We start from the raw sequence: 25,324 nt of genomic DNA, 5'->3' as shown, positions 1-25,324 counted from the left end.
TTATCCCCCATGCTTTTTAACATTAAATAAGTAAGCCCCTAGATCAGCTAGGGACTTGGAGTCGGTTGTCATCAGTATGCAATTAGCACACTACTCTTCCTGCTTCATATCTCCAAGAGTGTAGTGTGAAATGTAAAGGAGAAGGTTTTTTGGGGGGGATTAATTTTTTTTTTTGCTTGGTCTGCCATGTTTTGGAGTACAACTGAGATTCTAATAAGTTGCTATTCCTGCTTCATATATCCATTCCCCCCTCCCTTTCTTCTTTCTCGTATGTATGTATAAACAAAAATTTTAAAAATCCTTCCAGTAGCACCTTAGAGACCAACTAATTTGTTATTGGTATGAGCTTTCGTCTGCCTGCACACTTCTTCAGATACACTGAAACAGAAGTCACCAGACCCTTAAATATAGTGAGAGCGTGAGGAGGGGTATTCCTCAGAGAAGGGTGGTGGGAATGGGTGATTGGCTGATAGGTGTGGTAAACCTGTTGATGACTGTTAACGACTGCAATTGGTCTTACAGGAAAAAGCAAGGGTGAGATGGCTAAAATAGTTTTATCATGTATGTATGTGTATTTTATATACTGCCCTATACCCAGAGGTTTCAGGGCGGTTCACACAACAAAATCGGAATGTAAAATCACAAAATATATAATCAAAATTAAAAACGACCCAATAACCCCCCCAACCCCCACATTTTAAAAGGGCCATTTTGTTAACCATTTCAAACTACGTTCGTCTTGGAGAACCATAACTGTGGGGTGGGGGACAAAAGCAACAGGCAGGGGAACGAGTTTCTCCCCCCCCCCACTGTCAGGGAACTGCCCTTGGCACAGCGCAGTGGGGGGTGACAGGGGTTTGGGATGTTACAGAGAGCCCTGACAACACCTGATGAGCAGCACTTCTTCATCCAGTGGGGGCAGCAATGAGACCTCAAGCGGGGAAGGGAAGGTTTCTCAGGGAATGGGCAGCGAAGGCTCTAGGGACGTGAAAGAGCCCATGCGCCCTGCGGGCGCAGAGGGTGGCACACCACTTCTGTCACCCCAGTTGCGCAGAGGGGTGCCACGTAGGGCAAGGAGGAGGAGATTCCGCATCTTGTGTTTTTTTTTTTGCTGGGGGGGGGGGTAACCAGAAAGGGGCACTCCCAGATTCTGCTGATGGATGATACAGACGTGTATTTGTTAGCTCTGCATTGTAAATAGTTTCGCACAATAAAACTATAAAAAGAAGCAACGGAATCGGCTGGTTACTCATGAGCAACAAACTGGAGATCTTACACACACTTTTAAATTGTTCCACCTCCACAAAAAACACATCTAAATTACGTGGCACAACTGTTGTTTGGGGTCATGTCACTACTATAATATCTATTTACCCCTTAAATTTTATAATTCACTTAGGAAAAAAATCAAAGAGTTAGGCTATTTTAAAAATAAATAAATAGACTGGCACTGACAGTAGTACGATAGCAGTCTAAGCTCAAAAGCTTTTAAGCTGTTCTTGCCTGAATGCATGCTTTCCCCCCATGGGAATGTATTGCAAAAGACCTGTTCCTAGTTTTCTTGCTTGTCAGTTGTCCCCCTTCCTGAGAACTGTCTTCTGTTCCACACCATTCACAGTAATATAAAAGGGTAGGTAAAAAATAAATAAAAGAACCTCACAGAAAACTAAACCCGGGACCTCAGTTGGTTAGAGTGTGGTGCTGAAAACGCCAAGGTCCCGGGGGTTCAATCCCTGCATATTCCTGCATTGCAGGGGGTTGAACTACATGAACCTCTGGGTCCCTTCCAGCTCTATGATTCTATGACCTAAGTCCTTCATCCAGTGCTTTTAAAGGGATATAATGATCTCTCTGTTTCCTACAACCAGGCCCTGCTTTATGTATAACTATTTGGTTTGTAGGTGCTTCAGGATTCTGCTTAGACAATTATTATCCATTTTTACCATGGGCTGCTTTGGTAGGAAGGGCAGGATATAAATAAAATAAATAAATAAATATGTTCTGAGGAATCAAGAATGAATGCTCTAACAAAACCTCTGGTTATGTTATAAATGTGTATTCGTTGATTTGTTGTTTGTTCGTTCCAGAATTGGTGATGTTGCTGGAATGGTGGTCGGGCACAATTTGTACCCTCTACACGGATCCCCAGAATTATGAAAAGTACGGGAGAGAGAATGCCATAGTAATCCTTAATCACAACTTTGAAATTGACTTTCTCTGTAGCTGGAACTTCTGCGAAAGGTTTGGCGTCTTGGGGGTGAGTCTTGACTAGTATTTCAACCAATTGCCCTTTACAGGAACTCTATAAAGCAAATCTGAGGTCACTTAGATTTCGGGTTGTGCCTTTGTGCATCTTCTTTTTGAAAACTGGCACTTTTATAACTTTCCTTCTATTGGCTTGGAAGAGTTAGAACTAGTTGAAGAAGAGGATGAACTCAATGCTGCATGGTGGTATATCACAGGTTATGCGGGCCTGATAGACATATGAAACCTACCAATCAGTTGTATACCATGGCCAGCTAAGTGCTTGACAATCCTGTTTAAGTAATCTCAAGCAAGAAACAAAACCAAGATATTTATCCCCTTCTTCATAAGATGCCATACTTGGTTGGTGGACTGTGAACAAATTGTGTGGCCCTGCTTTGTAATAACAAAGCACAGTGACGAGGACGTTGTCTGGCTGAGGGCATTTGGAGCACATTGCTGCAATGTTATTTCAGTGATGCTGTCTCCAAAGGGATGCATGAATGTATATTAAAAAAGTGTACAGGTGTGTCTCTTTAATTATCCCTCCTCTTATTACAGATATTTTGCCTTTTATTTAAATAAACTACTCTCTTCTGCCTTTTCTTCTGTTTTTCAGAGTTCCAAAGTACTTGCAAAAAAAGAGCTTGCTTCTATGCCAATCATTGGCTGGATGTGGTACTTCCTTGAGATAGTTTTCTGCACGCGAAAGTGGGAGGAAGATCGGAAAAATGTCGTGCAAGCCCTGCTCAATCTCCGGGATTATCCTGAAAACTTCTGGGTAAAACACTTGGCAGTAGAGTAGAAAACACATATTTTCAGGAGGCACAAAAAGCCATAAAAATGTAATGACTCTGAATTTGGAACATAAATACTATTTTACCCTTTTTCAGGGAACCCCTTCCACATCAGCTGATTTGCCAAAGAATCCCTGCATGCCTGCCAGAGAACTCCAGCATTTTAGAGGATTCTGTGGTTGTTCTAGGACAAGGGTGGCCAACAGGAGACCTGTAGGCTATATCTAGCCTGTACTTTTGCTTTCTCCAGTCCCCTCCACCATTTTGGGCTGGCAAACTGCCACTATGCACTTGACAGGCACCACTCCCAACAGAAAAAAGGCGAACTCTCATTTGCAGCTTAGAATGGTGCTTGTCAGGTGAGCAGCAGTCCTGGTTTTTTTTTAGTTAGTTTTGCTTTTCTTTTTGGCTGGGCAGTGCAGTGCAGCTTTCCAAGAGATTTTGCACAGGAAGTGATCCCGGATGGACCAAAAGCAGCACAAGAGCATCCTATCAGTAGGAACATTTCCCATAAGGAAACAGAAGCCTGCTTTAGAGACGTCTTCAGTGACATCTTTGTGAAGGAGTGGAGCATGATGCTCCTGTGCTCTTTTTCGGTTTTTAGCTTGATCTTAGTCAATGAGCTCCTCCCCTGCCCAAGCTGTTTGAAGTTAGACCCTCATGTTATCCCTGGGAGGTTGCCTGGGGAAGATCTGTTCTTCCAAAGTTGAAGACATTAGTCACCCCTCTTGTTGTAGCGTGGGGTTAGTGATTTCAGTAAGTGATTTCAGCTTTCTGACATAGCAGGCAGGAGACAGCTTCTTCATGTAACACTCTTTATTCAGGCAAACAAGACTGGAGACTGAGGAGAGGGAAGCTACATTTATAGGGACAGAAGACTGGCTAGAAAGGATACATTTTGGAGGGAACAATCTCAAGCAATCACAAATCTGCCTTTTGGTGGGAACCAATAAGACTGAGGATCCAAATACAGCAGCTTAAATGAACCAATAGTACCGGTAGCTGTTCCTTCTGGAACAGAAAGGCAGTTACTTTACCCTAATGCAAATACAGACAATAGTAATACAGATATAAAAACCATTGAATCAATACACAACACCTCTTTTACACAGTCCCCGTGAAGCATCTTCCAGTTCTTTTAGGCCTCCCTTGAATGGAGGGCTGAGCTCCAGAGATGAATGGGTGGGACTGATACTTAATGGGATCAGAGCGGGCATGTTCTGCTGTGGTCTTGGGGAAGCTCCTTCCTACAAATACTACAAAGCTAGTATTATGCCTCTGGAAGCAAATACCCCCAGTGATACCGAGCTATTCTGTGTCCAGCTATTTAAGACAGATACCAGATTTGGCAGATAGTTGGAAAGAGCGTTGTGGTATGCATAAGAGCCATGTGAGTCATCCATGCTTCCACACTTGTGCTGTGTAATGCACTTTGCAGCCTGATGTACCTTTCTTAGTGGTTAGACTTTCTCCTAATGCCTTTGGAGACAGCTACACTTTTGTGATTTATCTGAAATGCTGCATTAACATACTGCATCAGCAGTAGTCATTTGTTTTCGTCTGTGTAAACTGTCCACTGATACACAACAAAATGTAATGAATTCTTTGCAGGTTTTTGTTGTTGTTATTTCTTTACAGTAGTCAGTTTATCTTTCTTATCAAGCTCTTTGGTGATATATATTTCTCTTTCAGTTCCTGATTCACTGTGAAGGCACCAGGTTCACAGAGCAAAAACACAAAATCAGCATGCAGGTAGCTGAAGCCAAAGGCCTACCCAAGCTCAAATATCACCTGCTGCCACGGACAAAGGGATTTGCTGTCACCGTCCAGTGTTTGAGAAATGTAGGTAAGGAATTGCACAAGGAAACATTTCCAAGATATTATTTTGAAATCTTTCTTCAGAGATATCTGCATACTGCAACTAAATATGTGTCTAAACTGAAACAGAAGCAGCAGTTGCCACTGGTTCACATCAGCCACTAAATTAGACCAACAGTTTTTCTGCAAATGCTTAATGGCAGTTCTGCTTACTCATGATAATTTACTCGTGATAGTTTCAAAAATAATGCTACTTCCCTTCCATCAAATCCCTTCTCCAAATGATTGCATTCTGGCCACTGTATTTTGGCTTAATAACTGGAGATATGAACAACACATGACTGCATATGAAGCTCCTTCATCCTTTCCTTTGCAACTGGAGCAAACAAGCCAGGAAGCCTTCCATCAACCAGTTTCCCAAGTCAGGATATTAAATCATGGTTTGAGGTTGGCTCAATATTCTGGCTTGTTCTGAAGGCCTCCCAGGTCAAATGAACCAGGAACTGTAGTTAACAGAAGGCTTCCTGGTTTAATTGCTCTTACTAGGAGGGAGGAAAGAAAGAGTATGTTGGTTCATTGTGTGGTTTTTAAAGCTGAGACATGATCATCCAAATGAACCCACCATGGTTCCCATGACTTTTTTCTCTAGACAGGATAGTTATCTATGTGTTACAAGTGAGAAAGTTATGGGCTACCATTTTGGCTCAAAACAGTGTCAACTGTCAAGGGGATTTTAAAAATCTAAATTATTTGGGGGGTGTTATCATTTTAAATTTTGATAATTTTGCAAAATTGATATGTTTTAACTTACTCTTGGGTTTTCTCTTTGTGATTTGCATTGTAATGCAGATAGGTGAACTACAGCTCCCATCCGCCCCAACAATCATGGTCAGTGGCCATGGATGATGGGATTTGTTTTTCAGCAACATCCAGAAGGCCATAGGTCTCCCACACCTGCCAGACCTCATAGCCAACTGAAAAGAAGTTCCATAATCCTTTGCCCCTTCCTTCCCTTTTGTCCTAATTTCAGTTTGGTTGTCCCAAATCTTTTTTTGCTTGCTGGCACAAAGGTACTGCATGAACTCTCCAGTTTACATTTCCTTGCTTTATGTGTTGTCCTTTAGCACAATATATGTGAGAAGCATTTTCCTGGCTAAATAGACTGCTGTTTGATGCCCTGAGGTAATAACATATAGCGTTATAGAGAAGCTTATTGGTCCATCATTTCCTGACCTGTACTTTTCTTTTTTCCCCTTTTTGGAATGTATATCTATTCAGATTTCAATTTCTTTCAGAGCTCTCTGGTTTGTTTGCTGCTGGTGAGAAAATATCAGCAATTTCCATCCTGAATGAAATGTTCAGCAAAAATCGAGATACTCAGAGTTAAAAGATCACTGACAAATAGGGCCATGGAGTATGGTGCCAGAATGATATGAGCTGACAAGCTTAATTGTGGATCATTAGCTTTACTTACTTTCAGCCAAACAAGCACCACAGTTCTTTCCTTTCAGAGGACCATTTTAATTGGTGTATAAAGCTCTCTGCACTTTCCTTAGATCTCTAATTCAATTTGTCAGTTCATCTTGTATTGCTTACTTGCACACTACTGTTGTAGCAGTTACTGGGTTACCCATCACTTCCAGAAAGTGAAAGCACAACCTCTAGAGGCCATTTTTCATTTTCATTTTACTCACAGCAGTTTAGGTCTGCTGGATTTCTGGAGCTGCAGTCCTTTTCCTACATTCACTCAGCCTTTGGAATGGGAATGACAATCATTAACTGACAATGTGCTAAACAAGATGCCACCTTATTTTCCTCATATCTTCTGCCATTCTCCCAGGCAGCTGTATATGCCTGCAAGAGGGACGCAAGAAATAGCATGCTTGTTATTGCTAAAACAAGGGACGTGGGTGGCGCTGTGGTCTAAACCACAGAGCCTAGGGCTTGCTGATTGGAAGGTCAGCAGTTTGAATCCCCTCAACGGGGTGAGCTCCCGTTGCTCGGTCCCAGCTCCTGCCCACCTTGCAGTTCAAAATCACATCAAGTGCAAGTAGATAGATAGGTACCGCTCCGGCAGGAAGGTAAACGGCGTTTCCGTGCCTTGCTCTGGTTTGCCAGAAGCGGCTTAGTCATGCTGGCCACATGACCCAGAAGCTGTCTGCGGACAAACGCTGGCTCCCTCAGCCTATAGAGCGAGATGAGCGTGCAACCCCAGAGTCGTCCATGACTGGACCTAACGGTCAGGGATACCTTTACCTTTACCTTTATTGCTAAAACAGTCTTTGAATTTGAAATGAACTGGAATATTGCCGGTTTTCTGACTCTGTAAGATTTTTGGACAACCAGATACTTTAACTGAAAACTGGCTATTTATTATTTCAGGTCTTTATGCACTGCTTAATCAGTAGCTTTTATAATAGAACAAAACAATAAAAACATAATAAAACCAAACAGGAACCTGTACATCACCTTAAGATTTTAGCCTGCTGGAATTACAGAGTCTGAGTGTAGCCAGGAGTTGGCCTGTCTGATCTCAGTTTGGCAGAAGTTCCACAGTTTTGAATACTAAGTATATTGCAGGAGAAGGGAAGGGAAATCCCATGTTTTCCTAGGATGCTCTCATGGAATGCGCTTGTTTATCTGGTGCACCTTAGGAGCTTGTGTGTGTGTATGCATTTGTCAGTAAATAACTATCCGCCTTTTGCCTCCCTTGGCTGGGTATGTGCAGGACATGGTGTGGTTGCGGTATCCATTGCACCTAGTTGCTGAGGTGCCCCCTCCACCCTCAGGAGAGGGTTTGCAGGTGGTTGCATGTGTTGTGTTAGGCACCAAGCCTTTCTCCTGTCTTCAGCCATCAGCTACTGCAGACCTCACACCACACACTGAGTTGCCACTTCTTTAAAATGTCTCATGTGGTAGATCCAACATCCTGGAGAACTGGGTGTTGGTCTGCTCCAGCCACACACAGGTCAAGATATTACCATGTGCCTTCCTACTTCTCTCTCATTTGCTATGTGTAATTTGTGGTTCCGGATTTGTCCTTTTGACTGATTCGAGCTCTAATTTGTTTTTTGATAGGCAGCTCACTTTCTTTCCTACCTCTGAGTGTCCTTCCCTATCAGCTGTTATAGTATTTATTTTTAAATACATAATAAACCACCATCTCTGCCTATAGCATGTGATTATTTTCCACTGTTGGATGGAGGCAGGGTACTTGTAAGTGATGCTGAGATAGCTCAGTAGTGCTAAAAATCAGTCTGTGACAGCAATCATAGTGTGTGGTGTCTTCTCTTCCTCTGTAGTTTCAGCCGTGTATGATTCTACACTGAACTTTAGAAATAATGAGAATCCAACTTTGCTGGGAGTTTTAAATGGGAAAAAATACCAGGCAGATTTATATGTAAGGTAAGTATATTCCCTTTGCTATTTCCTTCCTTTATATACATAACCCAAACAGTTGATTGTACAAGCTGTATCAGCTAATACATTTTGATGCACTCTTGAGTCAATTGCATATGGCTTTAGATTGGAATTTTTTGGTTTTATTTATATAGCAAATGCTAGCAAGCGGTTTTCTCTTTCTCTCCTGTTTATCCTTTGTAGGCGGATTCCATTAGAGGAAATCCCAGAAGATGAGCAGGAATGTTCTAAATGGCTTCACAAACTCTATCAAGAGAAGGTTGGTTTATTATTCAGCAGCTCTTAGAATGATAAAAGGCTCTACATGGATTTTCAGCCTCTTTGCAGACAGTATCCTGCAGTAGTTGTGTTTCCTAATGCATTTCAAACAGCAGAAACTCCCTGCATCTGTATTGGTGTAGCCAGTTGCAAAAGGAAGACAGGGCTCCTGCACCTTTAATGATGTAGAAGAAAGGATATCAGCACCAAGCTACACCTGCTGAAATCCCCTCTTCTACACCACTATTAAAAGTTGGAGAAGCCCTGTTCTCTTTTGAATCTGGTCACCCTAATTTGTATAATCAAGGAGGAGGCAAGGCAGGGGAGACACACACACCCTCCCCCCGTGCAACAGAGCATAAGTCTGCTACTAAGACTTTAATTATTCTGCCATGAACCATGCACAAGATAATGGCATGCAGTACCTTTAAAAAAAAAACCCTTTCCCCATTTCAAATCTACCATCCATTAGTTTGAATTAATCTGTATATTTGAACAATTGGCTGATAAGCTATTGTGCTACAAAGAGAGGAATTGTAACTCTTGAATCCACTCAAGGCCCATTGAGTCCAGCTTTTTTGTTTTCAAAAGAAGCCAGCCTAATGCATCTAGAGTCTAGAATGGTGTTGATGTTCTTCCCATGTAGTTTGTTCCCAATACCCAGAGGATGAGACTTTATACTTGATTCTCAAATGTTTAACTCTCCCTGAACATACAAATGAAGTCGCATGTTCAAAACCCTCCATAATTTGCATATTCCTTCTGTGACTTTTTGGAAGGAGAAATACATATGTCTGGATTTTATTGATTTATATGCTTTATTAAGGGTTTTAGAAAACTTCCAACAACACAAAATGATAATAACCAGGAAGGAAGGGGTGGGTAGGTTCTTGCTCACATGATAAAGGGGGGAAGCTGGCATGAGTTTGCCCAGTAGAAGGTCTAAAAGCATGGAATATGTTCAAATTGTGATTACTGTAATGGATAGAAATAAACATGCAATGTATTTCACCAGTGGTACATAAAAAAGGAAAAGTCACTTTCTGGCAGAACCCCCCCCCCCACACTAAATAAATGGAAAAGACAAATTTCCTTGTGAAGCTGAATCTAAGAAGAATGTATTATAGAGGTGCTGACAGACTTGATTAGATCTCTGGATTATATTTCATTTCCTTGCTTCATCAAAACCAATTTGGAAACGAGGAATTTCTCATAGTTGGCAGCTAGAAATAACCCTCAGGCCTCTTATGTGTCTTTCCCAAAAATATGTATTATCTGATCTGAATAATCTAATGTAACTTAAGCAGCAGAACTTCCCTAAATGGGTTGTTTTGTTCCCCAGAAACTTAAGCGCATAAATCAATTCCCAAATTATTTAAATTAGAAAGTGACACAAGGCTGCAGTAGGTGAAGGATTTGTTTATGTGTACTATCCCCCCCCCCAAAAAAAATGTTTACTGCTTGGTTTGTAGAGCAACTAGAAACTAACTATGTTAATGTTGCAAAATGTTACACCAAGAGCAGTAAATATTCTTCTCTTTTGATTATAAATCTCTTGGAGATAAGGACTCGTTAAAACTGCAGAGTTGGTGACTGACAAACTAACAGCGGGGAACAGGCGAGCTTGTGTCCTCAGTGGTATTCCTCCACAATGTCCAACAAGAGATCAGAGGCGAGTAAACCTTCTGCAGGAGCCAATTGGAATCCAAAGGATGGCTATGTGCATGAGAGGAGAAAATGTCTATGTATCTGTTCCTTGGCTTTTGCTGCTCACCACAGCAGTTTCTATAGCCCAATAGGAAAGCAGCGTTTAAATCTGCACAGTAGCTTGTTTGCGAGTGGGATCCATTTCGGAGAAAAGGGACTTCAAAGCTTAGGTCGCATGTGTCGTTCTCTCCCTGTGCACATATCATTTCTTGGGTTCCTGCGCTAAGGAAGAAGTGAGTGACCGTGTGGCAAAAATAGTTACTAAGGTGAACAAGGATATTTGCTATGACTGGTTGGAGACTCACTCGGAGGGGATGGGCATGCTCTGGGCCCCTTGACGTCTTCTCACTCTCTCCTCCTTTGCCCTAACCAGGATTCTTTTCAAGAGGAATACTACAGAACAGGAGCCTACCCTGGCACTCCCATAGTGCCACCCCGGCGGCCGTGGACTCTATTGAATTGGCTCTTCTGGGCCATATTGTTGCTATATCCTTTGTTCAAGCTGTTCATCAACATGGTCAGCAGCGGCTCCTCGCTGACTCTGGCGACGTTTGCCTTTGTTTTCATTGCAGGTGAGCTGTGGTTTGCAGCCTTAAGGCTGCCTCTGGAAATAATATTTTGAGGAAACGGGTCCTTTTTCCATTCTGCCTTTAACTAATTTTATTGAGCATTTGTTCATCAATTAGATGTTTGCACGTGGATTTAGGTCGGATGGGGTGGGGGAGGAATTTTGTGCACCGGTTGCCCCCAGTAGACCATTCTAGAGGCAGTGCTGGAATTCAGCTGAGTGACATTTTGCTGTGCTATGACTGAAACTTAATCTTATTTCTCTCTCTCTCTCTGAATTAATATTGCTTTTTAAAGTCTGCAGAACTCAACTGAAAAGTACCTGTGAGTAAAGACACTGAAGAACTTCTCATTTCTCTTCCAGTCAGGGAGCAAAATGGAAAGAAATGTACTGAAGCTAGCAAGTTTTCAAATGCACTTACATCTCCAGCAATGAACTGGGCTAATCTTGTCTTTTTCTTTCCTTTCTGTGATGGTAGCTTGATCTGTCCAAAAAAATAACCAATATATCAAACATTTGGGCACATGGCTTCAGCTCAGGGTCGCCACTTGACATTTCAATCCTGTCTGATAGTTAAGATTCATGTTTGCAAAAGAAAAGTAAGCCTTTAGAAAGGGCAATATGGGAAAAATGAATGTCAGGATTGTGCCTATTCTTTCGGAAATGAAGAGTCTCAGAATGGCTGAGTCGGTCCGAAGACTGTTAACCATTATCAGATTCTGAATTCTTGCAATTTTGTATTGAACTGTATTAGTCAGCTCTGGGTTTATCTACTAAACCCAACATCAAGATATCAAAACTCTGGTTTTGCAATTTCTGCGGAACAGTTACTAACCAGATTACATATATCTGACAGGGATTAACAGATTACAATAATAGAAGTGTCTTTTCTTCAGCAGCACAAATAATTTTGTAGAATGTTTACTTAAAGGTAGTTTGTGAATGGTGGAGCAGCCTCTTAAAATAGAGACTGTGTTATAGCCAGTACCCACCAAGTCTGCAGGGTATGGTGAACAGGCTTCCTCATTCTGCACCATACCACTCCAGAATATTTGCTCATGGAACTTGCTTCAGTTTTGTCAAACCAGAGGTTTCAGGACTGAAGAGCACCATGTCTTTCTAGGATAATGTGTTCAGGTAAGCCCACCCAGCATAATTCAGAAGCATCCTGTGTGAAATCGCAGAATGTTTTCTCTTGCCTGTAATGAATTCTCTTTTTCAAGCTACCTTTCCCCCCTCACATTCTCCTGGTGTCCTGATCCAATCAGCATATGCAGTATCTGGCATTCTCAGCATCTAACAGAAGAAAATGGTTGGTATTCTGTATTAAATCAGAGTAGTAGTACTGCAACGTCTCGGGTATGACTGAGATGACCCTGAAGCTTCCTGTTGTTGTTGTTGTTGTTGTTGTTGTTGTTATATATTTCTTTATACCCCACCTTTTCCCCTAATGGGACTTCTTCTTGGCAAGTGCTTGCTGACCTGTGTATGAAGACCATGCTCTGTTTTGTGCTTGTGCAACTATGTAAAGTTCAGATATGACTCGTATGGCTTATCGACTAAACCCAGAGTTCATCTAGATTCAAGAGCTCTCATTAACAGTATCAGTCAGATTACGTAGCTCGGTTGGATTAACAGATTCAAAAAACAAGTGTAATGTAATATTTTTGGACTAGGAGAATACAGTGAGGAAGGGTTCGTCCTGTCTTTAACCATATAGTCTGGGCTCTAGAATGCTGCAATGTAAACTGTATCTTTCATATAGTTTACACACAACTGAAACAAATGGCACCAGAGCAGCCCAAATTATGTGCCAACTGCATACATTAAGCAAGACTATTTGGTTGGTTTGCAGTCTCGCTTTGCTCATAAAGTGTGTGGTGAGAGAACCGCAGCGAACGGGAATATTGGCTACTGGAAATCCATTCTCAAGCCTGTCTTGCAATCGTAGCACAAATAAAAACATCCTTTTTTTAAGGGGGGAGAAACACCTGATACCAGTTGTTGGGTCTTACACAGAATATATACAGCTGTGCTTTTAATTGCAGGTGCATGGATTGTGTGCTTTCTTCCTTGCAAAAGCCTTCAAAATAGGCCCCAGTATTAACATTTAGGACATAGAAAAATCAGAGGGGCAGGTAGAAGTTGCTGCCTAAGACAGTGCAGAGGAACGGGGTGGAGAGACTTGCTGCCAGTCAGAGATGTGGCTGGGCACTATTTCTCCCCTGCCTGGATTGCACTGGTGGTGGTCATGGCATATCTGCTACAAGCAGAAAATGCAGCTTTGCACATTGTATGCTCAGCCCACGACACATGTCACAGCTGTCAACTTTTCCCTTTTCTTGCAAGGAATCCTATTCAGAATAAGGGAGTTTCCCTTAAAAAAAGGGAAAAGTTGACAGCTATGGTGTGCTTACACAAAGCAATTTGGAGGATCCATTCAGTTAGCACAGGTGCGGTCTTATCTGGACTAAAAGGGGGAAAGAACATTCAGTATAAAGGGGACTCCTTTTATATGGAGGGCTGTTTTGGTGGCACGATTGTCATAATGACAGCAATAATTATAACCAAAGGTTTCACCTTCCCCCCCCCCCTTTTGAGATGGAAGCATCTATTGTTATTTGTTGATTTTTACTCTTTTTATGTTTTTGTTCAAGAATGCATCCACAGTGGTTTTATTTTTTATTTTTTCAGGCTCCCAACAATATTATGGTGCAGGATAGCTCAGTTGGTAGATCATGAGACTCTTAATCTCAGGCTGAAGGGTTCAAGCACCATACTGGGCAAAAATATTCCTGCATTGCAGAGGGACCCTCATGGTCCCTTCCAACTTTACAAGTCTGTGATTCTATGACAGCTTAGATCCCAGATGCTCAGTGCCAGAAAGGGGCTATGTTGGGTTTTTAAGGTGGGTTCAATATGTTGCTTTTGAATATTTAATGCTAAGAACATTTGAGAAGTTGTGGAATGTTTCCAGCCCATAAATTTTACAGGCAAGAGAATTAGCTGATAATAAAAATAGCCTTGGGAAACAATGAGGTCCAATGTTGCATGACCACAATTATATGGCTTAGTGTGATGATGGTGGAGGCCACATTGATTGATTTTTGTAGTGGAAAAGGATATTCGGAATGTTCTTCAGGTTGTAATCATAATTCTGTGCGGATTGTAAGATCAAGGTTTTAAATGGAGAATGCTCTAAGATTTTAAAGACTTTGATCTGCAGTAGATTACACCTAAACTATGAAAGAAATTGTTAGCTGGGCAATTACAAAAAGGAAATGTTTGTAGTTACTCATGTTGCATGTACTGCTGCATGTTTAGTGCATGTGGATTATCTGAAACTGACTTGAAAGTGTTGCCTGTTTAACTTTCAAGCCACTGTAAATTTTAATCACTGGGTCTTTATAACAAACTAGACAGAAATCCACATGGCTATATTAAATGTTAGCCTAAAACTGCAAATGGGAGACTCTGTTGCATAATGTGAGAGGTCGTCACACGTTTCAGATACCCTGTAGTGAGAATTACGTGCGAAAATTTCAGGACACAGCAGATTGTTGCCAATTATATGTTTTAAGTACTAATTGTTACTTGTGAGCAGAGATTGCATAGATGAGATGTGAAAGTAGACAGTTACTTTTTGATTCTGGAAACATAACCAATGTTATGTATACAACAGTAGATACCCCAACTTAGTCCTAAAGCCTTCCCCCAATTCACCACAGTGCATACAGTCAAACTCATTGATTAGAAAACTTTACTGGGTTGTGGATTTTAATGAAAGCAGCTCCCACAAGAAGGATTCTCATATGTCTCTATGCTGCACATTACTCTGGATTTATTTTAATTTGAATTAAATAATTTTATTTTCTCAAATCACAATTTATCTCTTCTTTTGTTCATGGTTCCAATTTTGCAATTTTCTTCTGTTCTTTATCTTAGTACGTGGGAAACACAGGGAAAGCCATAACAATCGAATATTATTTATTTAATTTTAAATACAACATAGTGGTTTTTTTTTAAATAATAATAAGGGGGATAGGTCTAGTATATCATTAAAACGATTATTAACAGCTAATTACATTTTTTTACTGTACTGTATTTTGTATAAATGAGTTCCAAATTTCATTATACCTGTCCATGCAGTCTTAATGATCCATGTTAAAAACCAACCTTCTCCTTCTTCCCAAAGTGAAGGGCATTCCTGCTCAAATCTTAAGGAGTGATCCTGAGCTGAATAGGAAATGTCCGAGGGTATGTAGAAGCAGGATATTGTAACACATGCCTGGACTTTACATTAGTCCTGCTTCTGTTTTGTGTCAGTCTTGTACCCTTCCTTTCTGAGAAGCCACCCCAAAGTAGTTCTGTGAATGGCAAATATGTTGGGTCACCCAGCTCTTTCTGCTACCATGACAAACCACCTGAGCTCCACTAGATGGTATGGCATGGGAAGGGAAACAGGGGATTTAGGTTGCAATGTAAAGTAGGGCTGAAGAACCTGTGGCCAGCCCAATATTGGATTCCAGGTCCCATCAGTCACAGCCAGAACGGCTAATGTTCAAGAATGCGAGTCCAATGTTTGCAGGGCCACATCTTCCCCATTCCTGATAAGAGATGGACCAATTAAATGCATTTTATTTCCACAAGGCTTTGACAGGATCTCCTGCTTAATATTTAAACATGTTGCAGTGAAAGTTGCAAGAAGCCATCTGGTGGCCAGCACAGGAATAGCCTCTTTCTAGGAAAACAGCTGCATAACTCAGTTTGAGTATATATGTGAATGGCAAGGGTAGATAGCTGCTATCAGGAAGAAAGAAGTACAGTGGTGCCTCGCAAGACAAAATTAATTCATTCCGCGAGTGCTGTCGTATAGCGAAAATTTCGTCTTGCGAAGCATGGTCGGAGGAAGCGCGGCTTTACGGGGAAAAAAACCAAAAAACCACAAAAAGTTTTCATTTTGCGAGTCGCGGCCATAGGGAAATTCGTCTTGCGAGTCACCCTTTCATTAGCGAATGCCTTTCGTCTAGCAAGTTTTTTGTCTAGCGAGGCATTCGTCTTGCGAGGTACCACTGTATATGTTCTGTCGAGTATAGCAACCTGATTTTTATTTTCTGCATACCTGCCTATGAATTGGGTCATGTGTGCTTCTAGTTTCCATAAATACTTTTTCTTTGCAGTGAAGTCTTCCTCTAATATCATGCCAACCAGCGACTGGGTATTTCCAGCCATTCAGTGTCCACGGTGGAGTGCTGAATGTCAATAGCATAATATTGGGTTTTAGATCAGGCATTATAGACTACGGTGGCCTTTAGGTCTGTGCCAATCCCTGAATTTGCTGGTGGACCCTTTTGTGGAGGGAGTAGGGTTTTCTCCCCCCTTCTGCTTGCTTTCTGCTATGGGAATAGCTATGTTTGTTTACAGTTCACGTTAAGTCTCGATCCAGCTAAAGTTTGTAATTACCAAATCCCCCTGAAACCGGTGGAGCAAGTTACAATTAAATTAAACCCGATTGAAAACAGTGTGGGTTGCATCCCACCAAGTTTGGCTCAGAGTAGGCCAACTGAACTTGATTACCCAAGTTAGTAAAGGCCATTAATTTCAATGGGTCAGCTCTGTCTTACAATGGGAACTGCCTTGTGTATTCTAATTCACTTTAGCTGGATTGTGGCCTCCCTGCCTCAGCCATCTCTGTCCGAAAATGCCCAGGCAGGTGGAGGGAGGAGACTCTGGATAAGGTTTCCTTTTCTTCCGTACCTTTTGGGACCTACCTCCCATGTCATTCTTCTGGTTACTTATTAACACTTTCCCCTCTTCCTTCCATCTTTGGTACCTGAAATATTTGGTTTTTAGCCAAAGCAAGAGAGAGGCTGGGTATTTGATTCAGTAGCTTGTTGGGTAGGTAGCAGTCCTTAGGTAGATCTTCCCCCGAGCCATTTCTCCTAAGTAGCACAGCTCCTTTCAGCAATGTCAGCCTTGTTTTTATAAGAGCATGAACATGTGTCTTTGAATTGTGCATGTGTCTCAGTGTGCATGGATGCGTCTGTGCCTTTCTTTCCCTTTCTTTCTCTTCCCTCCTTGTTTCTAGGACCCGGCTAGGTGACTATTGGTTAAGGACCTTGGAGGAGGCTTGAAGCTAGTAAGTGAGATTGCTTGAGCTTATCCAGTAGCCAAGACTCTCCAAGGGATACTAGCATGATGTGATGGAGGTGGGGTTGGATACTGTGGTGGCTGAACATGTGCTTTCATTCCTCTTCTCCACTAAGCCGCCGCCGAAAATGCAATTACATTTTTTTTTAATCGATAACAATTGAGGTTCCTGTTTAAAGCACTCGAGAGCATAACTTCTTCCTGGTTTGCTTTGTTCCCTCTCTATCTTGAAAGGTGACTTCATGTATTAACTTGATACCCTAGGGATGGCATATGGGCAAGTTTCTTAATTATAGCTCGCAGCCAGAGCTCGCCCTCTTTTCCTGGGCTCCCGTTCATTCCTGCTTTCCCTTCCCACCCTCCCTTTAGGTTAGGTTTTCCTTGACCTTGCTATGGACCACGGTTGGTCGCCGTTGAGGGGCCTGGTAGGAATTTTTCCACCTGGCAAATTGGCTCCGCCTTGTGGTTTTCGCCTACCTCGTAGCAACTCGTCACAACTTTGGTTTGGTGGTTAGGCATTGGATAAGGTCAGGAAGGTTAGGAGGTGGGGGGGGAGGACGGGCCAACACCTCCCCCCAAGTGCTGAAGGGTACTTCGTAAAGGAGTCCGGGGGGCGTGTCCGTGTCCGGAGCCGTGGGTGGTCAGGGCCTAAGGCACGCCCCAGATCGGTGATCACAGGGTGAGTCCTTAGCTGATGTGCAGCAGCAAGGGCTCACCCAACAGTGGTTATCCCTTCCTGGACTGCCAGCACGTCGTACTGGAGTCGGATATAGTCTAGTTAGATCCAATGCCTAAAGCCAATACCGCTCAACATCCGGAACCAATAAAGTTGTGGCCTTTTATTCTCCATTTAACCTTATATACGGTGTCTTGTGTCTTATTTATTCACGGGAGGGGTCGGGATATCGACATGCAAAAGGCCTGAACAGAGCCATGTCTCAGTGTGGAAACTAGGCTAGAGGCACTTCAGGGTCTGCTGCGGCAATTATCATGGTCAATTGCATGGGAATTCACTGAGAACAAAAATTGGGCAATGCCAGTGACTTATGGTTAGATTGTGCCTTTGCAGAATAGCACATAGAAGAGGTTATGTTGCTACTATTATGCTGTGGTGGGGATTGCGAATGCCAGGGGGCAATTTGCATTCCTGTCCAGCTCCAAGTGGCCAAACTGTAGGTTTCTTGCATTCACTGACCCTGCAGAGTACTGAGTAGTTGGACAGGGTTCTGAATTGTGGTAACTGTAAGAGGTGTATTCTAATTTAGGGAAGTATCTTTTTGAATTAGAGTAATTCATGGAGGATAATGCTCTCCATGGCTCCACAGTTGGAGGTGGTATGCTTCTGAACACCAGTTGCTTGAAACCACAGGCGTGTGCTGTTTCACTCATGACCTGCCAGCGGGATTGCCATTGGCATCACATTGGCCACTGTGAGAACAGGACGCTGGACTAGATAGGCCATTGACCTAATGCTTGCTGTTATGTTCTTCTCCTCGCTGGGTTTTAATATTTGATTATGACCTGTCCTCCCAAGGATGTTGTTTTAGGTGCAGTTGAAAATAGTGGTGCAAAGTTCCCTTTGGTTTCAGTGTGGGAGAAAGGCATATACAGTGGTGCCCCGCTAGACGAATGCCTCGCTAGACGAAAAACTCGCTAGACGAAGGCATTCGTCTAGCGGGAGGCTGCCCTGCAAGACGAAAAAGTCTATGGGGCTGCCTCGCAAGACGAATTTTTTCCCGGTTTTTTTTCCGTCTAGCGAAAACCGCGGTTTACATTGCCGCTTCACTAGACGAAAAAACCGCTAGACGAAAAGATTCGTAGAACGAATTATTTTCGTCTAGCGGGGCACCACTGTAGTAGAATCTCTTCCACATAAACCCAAGTGCTTGGTTTTGCCTTGATTGTGTTCTAGATTTCTTAACTCTTCAAGTTTTGTAGCCACGGATGCAAATTTGCAAAAATCACCACGCAAGGACTACTTGGCTGGATTCCTTATGTGTCACAAACTGACTTGTCAAAGTGGGATTCTTCAGAGCCCATTGCTATAGCCCTGAGCAGCAGCAGTTTCAGTTTGGGAAGATATGGCTTAATTGCCAGGATCTCGTGGCCTTTTTATAAATATGGAACACCAACAGCCACTTCACATTGTATGTGAGCCTGTCTGGCACACAGGTTGTCTTAAGGCTTACATGCCACTTGTGGAATTATTTGTACAAGTCAAATGTATTTTCTGCTTGCAGTTCTTATGCTCACAGGTGTAACTTTATCATCCATCTATTTGGGTCCTTGGGAAAACTATATGAGGTAGATGTGATTTTCTAAAAGTACAGACTGGATCTGTATTTTGTCGTTTCCAGTTTTCATAGTTGGATACCTTTGGTGGCTAGTCCTTTGCTCTAGAGAGTTAGCTATGGTGACATGTCATGAAGTCCGTACGATCATTGGCTGGACAGTCATGTAATCTGGCAGATTCCAGTCAAAGAGTTCTATTTCTTAGCCTATGCTGACTTTTTGAGAAAAAGTTGTGACTGAATGTAGCCTTACTGGTATATGCACATAACTGCTTAAGGATTTTACAGCTGAATGATAAAATAAACATTGTGGTGTCATTTTTTTTTGACAGTTGTTTACAGGCTCATCATGCTGGCCTATCTGGGTTCCATTTTATGAGTTCACTGAAGGGGGGGAACTATACATTTCTCTCTTTAAAAAATGCCTTGTAGAAATGCCATTATTTGTTTTAAGGTACCTGCATGCAGACTGAAATTCAGTTGGCACTATTCCTGCAAGTTAAAACAGTTAACTTGTGTGCTTAGCAGACAGCATATGCATGAATTATTGTGAACTAGTGCTAGGCCAAGACATTCCTGTTCATCCACCAACTCGTTGACTTCTGGCAGAGTTGCACTTTTGCTCTCATCAAGTTTTGGCCTATTAGTTGTTGGCCAGTTGTACGACTTCAGATTAAAATGTTTGGTTTTCCCCACAACATCCCAAATTGCCAGTGGTGCTCACTCTTCACGTAACATTCTGAGGTGTTTAGCTGTTTTAAAAGTAACACACTAGGCTCTTCTGAATGCCTGAAGGCAGACTTGTGCTGAGCTGCACTTCTCTCTTGACAGGTGATTAATGAAACTATCCTATTCTTCTTCTTATTTCAGCTACTGTTGGTAGTCGATGGATGATAGGAGTTACGGAAATAAACAAAGGCTCGACTTATGGCAACCACGGCCACAAGGAAAAATGAAAGTGAAAACTCCAGAGACTGCTTCATACCCAAAGGGAACATGCACGCCTCCTGTGGACTGCAGTGTATCATTCTCCTTCAAATCTTCGGAAGCTGAATGCAGTGAGATGGCCATGAATTCATTCTCTTTGCCCCTTATTCCTTCCACTTGCAGGGGATATTGGTTCATATTCTGCACATTATTTTCAAATTTCCCCCATTCAGATTAAGGAAAATAAAATATGCAATGAGACAGCGTAGGAAGCTTCTGAAGGAATTGATGATGTTTCTTCATCCTCCTTCCTCATAATTTTTAGCGGATAAACACTGTCAATCCGTTTTAGTTGTTTTATAAGAAAGTGAAAATTATTTTCTCTAGAAGAACCTAAGGAAACCTATCACAACTAATAGCCATTATCACCCATGAATTTGTTCAATCCCTTTTAAAAACTGCCTGAAGTTAGCCATCACACATTGAGGCAGCAAGATTCATTGTTTAATGATGCGCTGTGCAACATTCTCCCTCTTGTCTGTGTTTAATTTATTACCATCCAATGAAACTGGATGATCCTGAGAGGAAGACATATATTTCCACACCAGACATACTTTTTCTACACCATAATTTTGTGTCTCCTCTCCCTTGATTTTTCCCTAAATAACCTCCAATGTTAACCTTACTTCAGCCCCCTGATAATTTCGGTTGCCCTTTTTGTGTGTTTTACAGCTCTACAGTGTACTTTTTAAGCTGCAGTGACCAGAAATGTGCGCAGCATTCAAAGTCTGGCAATATATATTTTCTATAAAGAAAGTTTTATTCTCAACCCTATATGCCCTTTTCACAGCAGTTGGGTACAGGGATGTCTTTTATTGGGCTATCCACTTTGCCCATCAAGACCTTCCCAGTTACTGTCAAATTTGACCCCAACACTGTACATGGAAAGTTAGCGTTGGGGACTGTAACTTTTTAGTTAATTTTATTGCTCATTCACCTCTTTCAGAACTCTCTGCAGTCCCTTTTTTGTTGTTGTTGTTTTTAACCACGCTGAATAATTAGGTCATATCATAAACTCTGACACATCACTGCTCATCCCTATGAAAAAGTAAAAATAAACCACCACCCACTCCAATACAGATATTACCAGGGACCCTGTTTACATCCCTCCACTATGTTTAGTCTGAGGCTCTGCTTCCTGTCACTTAACCAGCTACTGATCCATGAGATCTTACCTGCTCCTTTGCCATTATTTCTAAGTTGGTTCAGAGCTTTTGGAGAGGAACTTCATCAGAAGCATTTTGAAAGTCCACATTCCTTGTTGAAATTCAAATTAAGGGATAGTGAGACAGGACTTGTCTTCTGAAGGGTTGTTTAGCAAGCATTGTTGTTCTGTAGATAAAGTTGCCCTGGAACAGGCATTACATTAAGTGACCTGTAATTTCTTGGGCCCCCTTTTTAAAAATAGTGTTACATGGACTGCTTCTCTGGTGCAGAGGTGGATGTTGATGCTTCTGGCAGTGGGGCTTGGTACTTCATCAGCTGGCAGCTCCCAAGATGCTTGGACCTTTCAAGCTTGCCTTACTTTTCTACTCTTGCCTAGCTTTCCCCTGCTTCTGTTTCCAGTTTTAGATTAGGAAAGCCCTGTTGAAACATAGTAGTTTCTGTTTGGAAGTGGCAAATTTCCCTTCACCAAAGGATGTCCTGTTTTGAGCAACTTTCGCCCCAAATTTCATGCAGGGGCAGAGAAGGTAACCTGTGCTAGAATGAATGAACCTAGCTGACATCACTTGTAGAAGGATCTGTTCCATTAGAGAGGAACCTCAAGATTTTGTGGGTGATGTGTTAGTTTAGTTTGGCTATTGCCACAGTAGCTATGCAGTCAATATATAAATGTACCATGTCGTCAGCAAAATGGACAAGAGTTGAAGAATTGGGTGATGTAAACTGTTAGAAAGACTGTTTGGTAAATGCTGAATGTGTTTACATTCATTGTGTGTAAGATTGGTGGGATGTACAATAACATTGCCAGTGCCTTTAGAAATTGTGTGGGAAGAAGGTGAGGGTTTGAAGTGCAGGTATCATATGAAGAGAAGCTGCACCTGCCTTTTAATGAGTATAAGACTCATCTGGAGTTAAAAGCTGGTAATTTTTAACTGTGTATCATAGGACAGGAATCATTACAAGCTACTTTCCTTGACACAAGTACTAGGGTTTTGTTTTATTTATTTATTTTGCTGTGAGTAAAGGATCTATCCAGAATTCAGTGCTTTTAGTGGGAGATGACTAAGCATGTTTGAGAAATCACTTGTCCTCAAACGTACTTAATCTGTGCTAGATCATGTACAGTACTTGGTAAGCATATTCGACTTGGTGGTACAGCAATAAAACTGCTAGAAGCACTAAGCTAAGCAGGGTCCAGGTATGGTTTCAAATTGGATGGGGGCCACATGTTGGACTGAGGACCCTACAAGTGTACTATTTTATACGCTGCTTTTTTCCTTTTCTGTTTGGGTTTGGTTATGTGTATGAGAAAATGCTGTTTGGGTATCTACTATAAATCATTTCAACAATATCTGAGGCCTGAACGGGTGGTGGATAAGTGACAGTGGTCTCTTGAAGGTGAGAAAGTTACACAAGTTTATACTTGGACCTACATATAAATAACCACCAGAAGCAAATATTTGGCTTTTTCACATTGTGCTTTTGTCATAATTTGACAAACGAAGGATTAAAATTATTTTTAGCAACGATATACACATTATAAAGCAAAACCTTTAAGTCTTCATTGAAAAAGGGGGTGTACAACAGTGATGTAATGAAAGACCACCTGCCAGTCATATATTTTCAGGATGTGGTGTTAAGTTAGTCACATTCTGTAGGGTGTGGGTTTGTGTGAACATATTTTGACTAGTGATGTTGCTTTTACTCTTTACTACAGAGCTCCATGAGCTGAGCAGCTGTTCAGAACTGAAATGCTGCTGCTGCCCTAGTGCTTTTTGCTTGCCCTCTGTCAAGTTCAAGAAAGTCCAGTGGTTCTTAACCTACCCCATCGTTACACACAAAAACAGCAATGAGACCAAACCTGCACATTTGTCCACACTGACTCCTTGTCAGCAGTGACTCAAGTAACTATTCAAGATCCAAGCCTATAGTCTGGATGCAAACATGTCAGAGTGAAGGATCTGGTCCTATGGGGAAGTATTTGATGTTCTTACCCTGTAGCCTCAAGAAACACATAAAAAGTTCTACTACTTGCATTCTGCTGAATACTTCGTTAAGCAAGTCACAAGGCGATTAAAAAAAGCTAGCTTGTGAATCAGTCACCAAGTGGGATACAGACTATGTGTTGTCTTTGTTATCTTAAAAAGCTCCAGAACCAGGGTGGGGGGGGGATAGAATGTCAGCAAGCTCCCTTATAAAATTCCACTCCCCAAGGTGTATGTTTCTGTATGTGTTACATTCAGAAAAAAATGCAGTTTCTGCCTCACCTGCTCCTGACTTTTGGATTATTTTTTCAGAATGTTAAAATTCACCACTTTTAAAACTATGTTGATGCATGCTAGTTAGAATCCCCTCTCTCACACCTTATGACTATTACAGCATGGAGCAAACTCCTCCTCATTGCCACTTAATGGAACAAGCTGTGGCCACAACAGAGGGCCAATGCAATTAACCCAGTCCATAAATACCAACAAGGAAACAAGAGGAGTCTGTTTATACAGTTACTAGCTAATTAAGCGCAGAGGAATTACACAACAAACATGGTGTTAAGTGACCCTTACCTACACTAAGCTTCCTCCGATCTGCTTCCAGAACACACATGCAGTGATCCTTAGACACCACTGAGTCAGTAAAAAGTTTTTAATCATAGTATCATGCATAGGTTGTTCATAATTACCAACAGCTCAAAAGCATTAGGACTACATTATGAATCTCAACTTTCTGGCATAAGTATGAATATGCTTAGAAAGGGCACATACCTCACCCGTGAATAGTAGCAGAGGTGTGCTGTTCAGTCTGGGCACAACACTGAGCCAGTTTCCCTATCAAGAAGGCCTGTGCCAAGCCCCTAAAATATTGATTTTAAACAGGAATTTAAAAAGCATTTTGGAATTGAGCCAGCTGGACCCTCTAATGTTTGGGAACTACACTTGCCTTTGGCTCATTTCCAGGAAGGTAAATGGTGTTTCCATGCGCTCTGGTTTCCGTCACGGTGTTCTGTTGTGCCAGAAGCGGTTTAGTCATGCTGGCCACATGAAGCCAGCTCCCTCAGCCTGAAAAGCGAGATGAGTGCTGCACCTCATAGTCACCTTTGACTGGACTTAACCGCCCAAGGTAAATTCTCAATCTCTCACACTCACACACAGAGCCTAAAAGCTTAGAGGGTGAGGAAGTGGATGCCAGACAATGAAATATTAGTAATCTATTAAACAGTAGCAGCTCTCTATTTTTGCTAATTTGACTAGGCAGCCACCAATGGCCCCATATAAATAAATAACCTGGCCTCTTATGACTTAACTCAATATGGCTATTTTAGTTCAGTATAACCTTTTGGAAAAGGGTAATCATTATAAAAGAAATTACTTTCATACCTGATTCATTCCTTGCACTTCCTCAAATTCTTCTAACTGCAATGAGAGTTGGAGGCATAAACAGTCAAGGTTTTGTGATGATCTATTATGATTATTTTGACATTCTGAAAACCTAAAATTTGAACATGTACATTTAACACTGAATCCCAGCTCTCCACAAGTGGGCAGGTAATGAGAAAAATATCACCTGAGATTGAAAGGGTACTTGCCAAAATAATAAAATTTGACTCTGGTTTGGTGTATTAAAGCAATTTCGTATTGTCTTGTTAAGTATCAGTGTTCATGCCCCATGAACAACTGTATGTTTTAAAATTGCCTTAACAAAAGTAATATTAAATATTGTTTATACAAAAATAAAGATGTTAAAATAATGGATGTTTAGTTTGTAATTTTCATGAATCTACATTACCCAATAACTTCAAACTGATCCAACATCTGGCTTGCTTTTTTAAGCACCCCCCCTTCAAAGTTCTGGTTGAAACAATATAATTGGAAGCATTCAGTTGTCTTTGCTTTTAAGAACAGATAATATATTCTACTGTGGTCTTC

At 41.6% G+C, this 25,324-nt stretch overlaps 1 protein-coding gene across 1 annotated transcript in view; it reads left to right on the top strand.

The window, feature by feature from the left end:
* Window positions 1–20,460, top strand: part of AGPAT4 (1-acylglycerol-3-phosphate O-acyltransferase 4) — a 30,432-nt gene extending 9,972 nt beyond the window's left edge. Inside the window, exons 3-9 of the mRNA XM_033144125.1 lie at window positions 2,088–2,257; window positions 2,864–3,025; window positions 4,734–4,887; window positions 8,162–8,264; window positions 8,463–8,538; window positions 10,618–10,816; window positions 20,124–20,460. Of these exons, the coding sequence (XP_033000016.1) occupies window positions 2,088–2,257; window positions 2,864–3,025; window positions 4,734–4,887; window positions 8,162–8,264; window positions 8,463–8,538; window positions 10,618–10,816; window positions 20,124–20,209 (950 nt within the window). The 3' untranslated portion in view covers window positions 20,210–20,460. The remainder of the gene's footprint in view (window positions 1–2,087; window positions 2,258–2,863; window positions 3,026–4,733; window positions 4,888–8,161; window positions 8,265–8,462; window positions 8,539–10,617; window positions 10,817–20,123) is intronic.
* Window positions 20,461–25,324: the final 4,864 nt, after the last annotated feature.

Source organism: Lacerta agilis, chromosome 3 (genome assembly GCF_009819535.1).
Source record: "Lacerta agilis isolate rLacAgi1 chromosome 3, rLacAgi1.pri, whole genome shotgun sequence".
Taxonomy (NCBI): Eukaryota; Metazoa; Chordata; class Lepidosauria; order Squamata; family Lacertidae; genus Lacerta; species Lacerta agilis.
Note: the sequence above shows the minus strand (reverse complement) of the source record. Positions and strands in the feature narration are given on the sequence as shown.